At 37.6% G+C, this 9,535-nt stretch overlaps 1 protein-coding gene across 1 annotated transcript; it reads right to left on the bottom strand.

Moving 5' to 3' along the window:
* Nucleotides 1-4,509: 4,509 nt before the first annotated feature.
* Nucleotides 4,510-5,866, bottom strand: LOC140871229 (uncharacterized). The gene is made up of 4 exons (XM_073273643.1): nt 5,796-5,866; nt 5,653-5,716; nt 5,361-5,459; nt 4,510-4,622 (listed from the first exon to the last, which is right to left on the bottom strand). Exons 1-4 carry the CDS (start codon nt 5,861-5,863, stop codon nt 4,524-4,526), a joined length of 330 nt encoding a protein of 109 aa, XP_073129744.1. The 5' UTR covers nt 5,864-5,866; the 3' UTR covers nt 4,510-4,523.
* Between the last annotated feature and the right edge of the window lie 3,669 nt (nt 5,867-9,535).

Genomic DNA, 9,535 nt, shown 5'->3' with positions numbered 1-9,535 from the left:
GAGATGCAGCGGATGGAGACTCTTGATTTCCTGGTCGAAGGACGAGCTCGGAAGTGGTGGGATTCTACTTCTGACCCTTTTATTGCAGCCCGAGGAGTTTCTACCTGGGATGAGTTCTGCACGGCTTTTCATAAGATTTATTTTCCTCCTGCTCTCCGATAGACGAAGACAAGTGAGTTGCTAGGTTTGCGACAAGGATCAATGTCGATCGAGGAATACCAGTTGAAGTTCTTTGAGTTACTGCCCTATTGCCCCCAGATTTCTGATAGCACAGAGGCGAAGTATAATCTGTTCCTTCAAGGCCTAAATCCGGAGATTCATGACCAAGTTGCTGTGGGAGATGACATGACTTATGAGGGATTAGTGAGCCGATGTCACCAGGCAGAGGACAGCATCCGCCGTAACAGATCCTTTTACTCATCTAGACCCGCGAGTTCTTTGGGTCCCCGTGCTCAGTCGTTCAAGAAGTCTGATTCTACTTCTTCTTCCTCAGGATCCGGAGATGTGATGCGTTTCGGCAGAAAGAATCAAGGTCCTTGCAAGCATTGTGGTGGGAATCATCCTGCCAATAGGTGCCGGAAGGTTTCAGGGGCGTGCTTTCGATGCGGAGATATTGGCCACCTGAAGAAGGATTGTCCACAGGCTGGGGGAGCTGGTTCTGGCTCAGGTTATGTTCTCAGGCTTCAGTGCAGCAGAGGCCACAGGGACAGTCGACAGGGGGTTCTAATCTGAAACCTCGTGTTTCCAGTCAAGTGTTCGCCTTGAGGCATGATCAGACCATGGATGAGAATGAGAAAGTTATAGCGGGTACGTTCTTGTTATTTCATATACCCACTTTTGTACTCATTGACACTGGTGCATCTCTTTCTTTCATATCTGCACGTTTTGTTAAAAGATATAAGTTGTCATACATTTCACTAGACATAGTGGTTGTTGTTTCTACCCCGATGGGTCAGTCTGCGTCGGCTATGCGTCTAGTGATGGGTTGCCCTTTAGAGTTCGAAGGGAATGTCTTAATGGTGAATCTCATGATATTAGCAATGGAGGATTTCGATTGCATTTTGGGAATTGATGTGTTAACTACATACCGAGCTTCAGTGGATTGTTACCAGAGATTGGTAAAATTTCATCCGATTGGCGATGATAGCTGGTTCTTTTACGGTGAGGGAGCGCGACCTCAGATGTCATTGGTATCAGCTTTGAAAGCTTGTCGAGCTTTGGAATCTGGCGCGGAAGGCTACCTCATCTATGCAGTTGATACATTCGCTGGAAGTGTTGGTATAGAAGCTATTCCTGTTGTGAATGAATTTCCAGATGTATTTCCAGATGAGATTCCAGGATTTCCTCCAGTGCGCGAAGTTGAGTTTGGCATAGAGCTGATGCCAGGGACTTCGCCTATTTTTCGAGCACCGTATCGTCTGACTCCGTCAGAGATGCGTGATTTGAAGCAGCAGGATCTGTTGGACAAGGGTTACATTCGTCCCAGTGTTTCTCCTTGGGGAGCACCTATTCTATTCGTGAAGAAAAAGGATGGGTCTATGCGTCTGTGCATTGACTATCGCCAGTTGAATAGAGTAACAATCAAGAATAAATATTCTTTGCCTCGTATAGATGATCTGTTTGATCAATTGCAAGGTACTTTGGTTTACTCGAAGATTGATTTGAGATCTGGATATCATCAGATGAGAGTCCGGGATCAAGATATAGCCAAGACAACATTTAGAACTAGGTACGGGCATTATGAGTTCTTTGTAATGCCATTTGAGTTAACTAATGCACCGGCTGTATTCATGGATCTGATGAATCGAGTATTCCGAGAATTTCTGGACAAGTTCGTCGTTGTATTTATTGATTATATATTGGTGTATTCACATGATGTGAATGAGCACGCATATCATCTGAGGCTGGTGTTGCAAACTCTAAGGGATAAACAGTTGTACGCCAAATTGAGTAAATGCGAATTTTGGCAGGATCGGGTGGTATTTCTTGGCCACATTATATCCAAGGATGGTGTGAGACCTCGGTTCTAAACAACTAATCAAGGATTAAACAATAATAAAGCATACATTAATCCAAGCCAACAATTAATTTTTTTTTTCAAAATGCCTACGCCCGCGCGAGATGCACCCTCGCGCGCGTGCAGGCCCTCCCAACAGGGCCTCGGGTGAAGGCTCGCGCCCATGCGAGATGCCCTCTCGCGCGCGCACGGGCCAACAAACCCAAGCCCTTGAGTACCCCGCACGCGCGCAAGGTACCACCTCGCTCGCGCGCGGTAGGCCTGGGCAGAAATGCTCAGGCTACCCAAAAAAAAGGATTCCGCGCTGCTACCGACGTGCTTTCAATAACATACTCTAATACATGGTATTGAGAATACACAAAACAAACATGCTTCCAAAAAGCCTAAGATCGACAAGAATCTAAATCGATACAACACTAACATGCTTCGATTCTAGATTATAATCCGAATACAACCAATTCGAATAACAACATAATAAGTTCGAGTTCTAACATGCTTTAATCTTAAACTAGATAAACATGCTGATTCGACTTCTAAACCGAGTCTCACTTCTACTACTTGCCCTCGAAGCTAACCATGCCTCTTCTGACTTGTTCCTGCCCCACCTGTTGTCAAGTACACATACAAAACAAAGCAACAGCTGGATAACCGGTAAGAACGATACTCTCAGTAAAAGCAACATAACAAGTAATAAATCAATAAACATGCTTTCAAGGCAACACGTAATCAATATCAACGTAATGAAATGCATGTCTTTAAAACTTGATATCAAATCTGATAAACGAGGGATTGCTGCTTTACTTTTGGGATCCCGAGGATGAGATCATGTGACGACTCACCGACTTTCCCAATCGAGGTGGTGCCACATATCTCACTCCTCTAGAATTTAAGCAACCATAATGAGTATGCTATCACTAGGCGAAACGACTACGACCTAGGCCACTCAATCATAGTTCCCAAACGTCTAAACAAAAAGGGATGTTCGGCCCGCTGAAACAAGAGTTTGGCTCAAGATGAATGCGTAAAAGCAACATAACACATAAGCCATATAAACAAACTCAAATAACAACCAAAATACAAGTTCCACATGCTAGAACAAGTATTGATGCAATATGTGATTTGAAAGGGGAAAACTCGAGAACCAACAGTCCCGAGTATGCTATCCCGCTACGATGACTGCTTTTACCTTTCAATGCAGTAGTTCCAACTCTGGATAAGCTACAACAAAAGGTTTAATCAACAACTAAACAATCCAACAACAAAGGCAACGGTTCAAGGTAATCTCTTTACTGTTCTTCGTCCAACTCTCGACGATCAAATGCTGCTAACACAGGGCTCAACAAACTCCAACGAATCTGTATGAATACAAGAGATGATCAACAACAAAGATCACTCACATGCCAAAATGCAACGACTCATCCTGATAGACCTCGAAAAATCAAGTCTCAGCTATTTTATCATTCCACGATCAGAAAACTGGTGTTCACTCGCTGATGCCTATTATAATCCATAATACTTGTCGGATCTCAAACCAAACGGTATACTAAGAAGTCATCACAGGAACACTTGGCAAGATGTTCGGTTGTCAGTCCTCGAAAATTATTGTCCACCACTGACATGGAGCAAACACTTGATCCCTTCGTTACTCAACCTTGAATATACTATTTCTAATACTAAGCAATTTCTTGGATCAATTTCGGCTTCTTCTTAACAAGAAAACACTAAACTGAGAAACTATCAATTCTCTTGCTAGCTCTTACTACTGCTGATAAACAAGTTATCACCCAAATTGCCAACTGCTCTGAGACTGTACCAAGTACCCATCTCTAAGCATAACGACTCACCACACTAGTAGAATTTATGCCTTTTACTTCGCATATTAACTGAAGTCGTAGATAGATAAGTACCGAAGTAGATGCACGTGAAGTAATAGGTACCATTTTACTTCGCTTAATAACCGAAGTATTAGGCATGAAATTACCGAAGTAATAGGGTACCATTTTACTTCGCTTAATATTGGACCGGTTCTGAAGTAAAATCATGCCTTTTACTTCAGCATTTACATTATGTGACGAAGTAATATAACATCTATAACTTCGCCATTTACGTTGACTGACGAATTAAATGCGCGTATTTTACTTCGGCAGTTTTCTTAAGTGACGAAGTAATAGAACATATATGACTTCCGTTGATTCATTAAACGACGAAGTAATAGAACATATATGACTTCGGTATTTACATTGAGTGATGAAGTAAATGCTCTATTTAACTTCAAATGTTATGTAACTTGGCGAAGTAAAAACATGCCCTTACTGCAGCAGTTTCATTAATTGACGAAGTAATAAAGTACATATGGCTTCGGCTTTTACATTGATTGATGAATTATCCATCCAAAAGTACATCCATCAATAAAAAATTATGCATCCACGAGTATTTCTACAAAAGATTGATAAATTATCCATCCAAAAGTATATCCATCAATAAAAGTATTATGCATATGACCAATTTATGAACCTACATAGGAGTAGACGAATTCGCTCCATTCACTTCTAATTTCGTCAAATTGAGCTTGGTCGTAATATTGGTTCCTGATGGATCCTGAATACTGAAATGTAAAAAAAATAAAATACATTAGAATAAAATTTAAGATCGAGGATTCATATTTGCCAGTTCACAAATAAGGGTAACGACATATGCAGGTACTGATCACAGGTTGTCATTGCAACAGATGATTAAATTAAAACATTACTAAATTGAAAACACAGTACTCTATCAAGGATACATATATATTTGTCATTTCACAAATAATTTCAACAGCTAGCTAAAGAAAACAATCACACTCAATTGATGTTAACAATGTAGTGAACCATAGCTTGTCCACCATAGAAATAGCCAATAAGTGCAGAATCAAATGCCCAGAACATAGAACAGTCGCACGAAATACCATTGACCCAATCCAAACTAGAAACAATAATCCATACATCATAGAGCAGTCGCAAGTAATCTCAGACAATTTTGATTCCAACATTTATCAGCATGGAATAATGGCCTTTTTCGTACGAGAAAATATGATATAAACCAGCGAGCAAGTACAATATGTCAATATCTCTGAAAAAGAGTTGTTTAAAAAATAATTATAAAACCCTTTCACCACTAACAGTGCTAAGACAGAAAGTTTGAAAAGAAGAATGCCAAAAATGCCAACTTCAAAACAGAGCCTACCATAAATGCCAACTTCAAAACAGATGCCAACTTCAGATTCATTTATGAGCAACTAAGTAGCAAAAAAGGATGGAAACAGATTTTCACGTAAACCAAATCATAAAATGAAAAGAAAACTCACCATTTTATCCAAATGTAGATTTTCACATTCAACTATATCTTTCATATACTTCATCACACAAAATCCGCATTCAACCGAACCACTTTGTTTTATATTACCCTACAATGAAATAAAAAAATATTTCAGCAATAAGTTTAGAAAAAAAAAAACTGAATTAGGTAAGCAAATGAGTAAAGTTCTCAAATATAATATAACACTAAAACACCATCCCTAGTCCCTATAGTACAGTACTTTAACGCCATCAAAATATTGCAATCACATTCATGTTTTTATATGTAAGCACAACACATACCGTCAATTGTTTAAAAAGTGGCCCTCTAGGAATACCTCTTGAAGCATTGTACATCTTGACCCCACTACATTTGATAAAGTCAAAAATTATTTTTTTTTCATATGTATAAGAGAATTGATTCGTCAACATAATCTACTACCTACTTTGTCACTATCTTTTTCCATTCCTCATCTCGACATCTGTTAGTAGTAGAGTCCAGCAAATAGATCATATTTTTATCTATCCACCAAAATAACGCGAAATTATATGCACATATCCATACGTACTTTCTCAAAACTAAACGTGTACACATCCACACGTATTTCCTCAAAAAAATTACTATCCCAAAGATAATGCTTGATGTCTTATAACTCAAGCCTGGTATTGAATGGAAAATTAGAAAATGGACAATAAAGTTTCGCTGTTAGGTAATCAAAAAGCATTATATGTGCATACTGAATTATACGTCACTTGGATCCTTGGAAAAGTTCAGTTCCATGGCTTGTCAAGGTAATACACGAGCAGAAACCAGACGAACTCTTTGCTGAGATTGTAAGAATCTCAGATACCAATCAATCAAGAAGAGGTAGAAACCGGGTAACATTATGCAAGAATAAAGAAATCCAACATGTAAAACGAAGAAAACAACAAAAGCAATGTACATATGATGTGTATAGAAGAAGAGTTCAAATATTTTCCTCCTAACAAGAGTTAGGCTTGTAATCGACATTATTAATCCAGAGACCAAAGCTACTTCACCAGCCAGGTTTGAAATCCCCAATTTTATTCCATTTGATCATCTGAAAAAAGATCAAGAATCTGTTTTTTTTAGAAAATTCAACAAAAAATTAGACCAAGACTCGATCATTAATATATACCTCCGAGATCTGATGTGTTTTAGCCCAAAATATAACAAAGCAAAGACCGTGTGCAGTGAAAAGGGTTAGTGCAGTATGGACAAGCATGGCACACATTTTCATGTGTGTCTTCTCCTTCTCTTTTAAAACGTACCCATGATTCCCGAAAACCAGCTTGTGTGTCTTCTCCTTCTCTTTTAAATTCCTATATAATCATATTCAAGGTACAGTCACGATCAACACATTTTCGAGCATGGCACACATTTCATGCAGATTCATTTTATTTTGAACGAGAATGAAATTTGTCTACAATCATATAAAAAAGAAGAGAGATAACAAAAGCACATAAAACACACCTTTTTGGATGAGTCATCTTAGCTTTGTTTGCATCTGTAGGTCCAATCATAGAATGCCAATCAGCTACATCATTTGTCTTTTCTAAAACCATTATCAGCACAAGACCACTGATTAATTAAGGCTAAGTACATATTAGTAACTCACACATACAAACATGTCCAGAGGAAGAGGAATAAAATCCTAATATATTGAGCTTTAAAATTAACATGCATTGTAACCAATCAGAAGATTATTCATTATTTTACTCATGTGAATCACATGGTAACATGCCAACTCCAACTCTCCAAGCCATTTAATCTGAGCTACCAGCATCAATTGCTCATTATGCATTAATTTAAAATTTCTAACAAAGTGGTCAACTATAACTAGAGATATCAAAGTGAAGATAGAGAAAAGATACATTGTCATCGAGCGATTAACAATTATAGGGCAAATCTAACCTTATAGGGCAATTAACAATTATCCATAATTGATACAAGGTAATCAACCAAGAAAAGGAAATTTTTTTAAAAAAATTTAAGCCTCGCTCGATCGGTAAGAATTCATCAAGCGAGCGAGCAGAACTCTGTTTTTATAAATGGAGCCTCGCTCGATCGGTAAGAATTTCCCGATCGAGCGATCAGAACTCTGCTAAAAAAATATCAGAATTGTTCTTGTGCTGTCCTTGGGAGTTTCTGATGCATAAACACCTTCAATCATCTCATATCAACATAAGACATGAAATATAACATGTTTTCTCATATAAAAACTCAAAAGACTCAGTGTATTGAAAAGTTAACTGTCATTTTAAATTTACATACTGAAGTCAGACTATCTAAATAGTTTAGCACATACACTACAGATACCAGATACATTTAAGTATCCACTGATATAAAATTATACCACTTAACAATATAAAAAATCTATGTTATCTGCATGTTCATATGCTGACTAAATTAAACATGAAATATTCCACCTTTTTCTTTAATTCTGTTCCCCTCATCTGGAAGCAAAATAAATATCAAATTCGTTTAAATTTTTTTTGACTTAATCTTGAAAACTATTGCACCCTTGCGATTAAGTGGAAACAAAACGTTACCTCTTCTTCAGGACCAGGAAAACCACTTGTGTTCAAGTTTTGGCGCCAGCCCATCTCATATACGAAAGAAACAAAAGGACTCCTGACCAAAAAAACTTTGAAGTCAAACTCAAGTGATTGCAACAGTTCAAAAATATAAAGCAACTGATATAACAAAGATATTATTTCCTTCATCAGAGTAAATATTCATACAAGACCCGGGGAGGCATTCTGGAGAAGATTCTCATCCAAACAAAAATGTGAGTTAATGTTTGTTTCAAGAATTCTCATCCAAGAGAGATGACATTCTATGATTTCAAAAGTATAGAACTCTCTGAATGTCTCGAGATACTTCAAATGTTCATTGTCGAAACACAAAAAAAGTGATTAAAACAAAAGCTAGGTTAGACGCACCAAAATCATATTAGTGATAGCAAAACATCGACTTTCCAAGCCACTGCAGTCTATAAACAACTGAACAACGATCATCTTTATTAAAAGGATACTATGAAACAATTATAATAAAATCATCTTAGGTGACCTGCATATCCCAGACGTTCGACACAGCAAAACCAGAAGAAAGTAATGCATCCCAAGAACACAAAACCGACAGATCTTCAACTGATATGGAAAAAAAACCCAAAAAAAGAAAAGAAAAGCATGGAATAGAGAAATAAGCCCATCACCGTGTCCATAAATTTAGGGAAAAAGACTGGACTATGCTCGAAATAGCTTCATGTTTGTTTAATAGAAATTAAGGAACCCATTGCAAATATTCTAAGATATAAGACGAATGTTCACAATCTACTCAAATGAAAACGTGTAACTCAATTTCAAGAAAAAAAAATTAAATATACTCATCAAAACAAGAAATTTCACAATTTCCTCAAACATATCATCTGCATTTTCCTCTGGAATGAGGAAGATTATAAATTCGAAGGCTGGCAGGTCAGACCTCTTCACAAACCTGTTGTTCAGATGAAAAATGAGTATTTACAAGGAACCAAAAAGCGATATTAGTTCATATAGATAAAAAAATTGTATCAAATCAAGAAAAGATGTTATTAAACAAGAATTATAAATATGATAAAGTGGTATGGATGGTATTCTTACGAGATGCAGTCCACTGGGCATACGCCAATAGCTTCTTGAATCTTGTCTTCATGATCAGCCCATTGAGCCACAACTCAAGCTCTTCCATATACTGATTCAATAGCAAATGTTTTAGCAGCAAATAAGGCACATTTCAAGCAACCTACCCATTTGACATGATCCACAAAAACATCCTGGTACCCTTCCTTGATCGAAGACCGATCAAAAAAATTGTCTACCCCAAGACGCTCATAAAGATTGAATTCTGTGATCGCGGAACAACACTCGAAGATCAAATTCCAATACTTTTCAAAATACCCAAAAGCACAAAAAATTTTAAACTCAAAGGCACTAGCAGGAATGAATACAAAACATTGGTCTAGTGACTAGCAGGGAGGGGGTGATTCCATCTATTTTCTAGAATAATACGTAAATTTTGAAATATTGTATATTTAAGTGGTGTTGGTCGAATTCCCCTGGTTCTGGATCAATTATCTGCCCACCCAAATGCAGTGCATCTCAGAAAACACACTTCTGAAAT

Source organism: Henckelia pumila, unplaced genomic scaffold (genome assembly GCF_033568475.1).
Source record: "Henckelia pumila isolate YLH828 unplaced genomic scaffold, ASM3356847v2 CTG_461:::fragment_3, whole genome shotgun sequence".
NCBI lineage: Eukaryota > Viridiplantae > Streptophyta > Magnoliopsida > Lamiales > Gesneriaceae > Henckelia > Henckelia pumila.
Note: the sequence above shows the minus strand (reverse complement) of the source record. Positions and strands in the feature narration are given on the sequence as shown.

Excerpts from the sequence above, each read along its gene's own strand:
- LOC140871229 (XM_073273643.1), bottom strand. The coding sequence starts at position 5,863 with ATGATCTATTTGCTGGACTCTACTACTAACAGATGTCGAGATGAGGAA. Across the intron at positions 5,460-5,652 it reads CACTTTTTAAACAATTGACG|GGTAATATAAAACAAAGTGG; the intron begins GTATGTGTTGTG and ends ATTTCATTGTAG. Across the intron at positions 4,623-5,360 it reads ATCTACATTTGGATAAAATG|TATTCAGGATCCATCAGGAA; the intron begins GTGAGTTTTCTT and ends TTTACATTTCAG.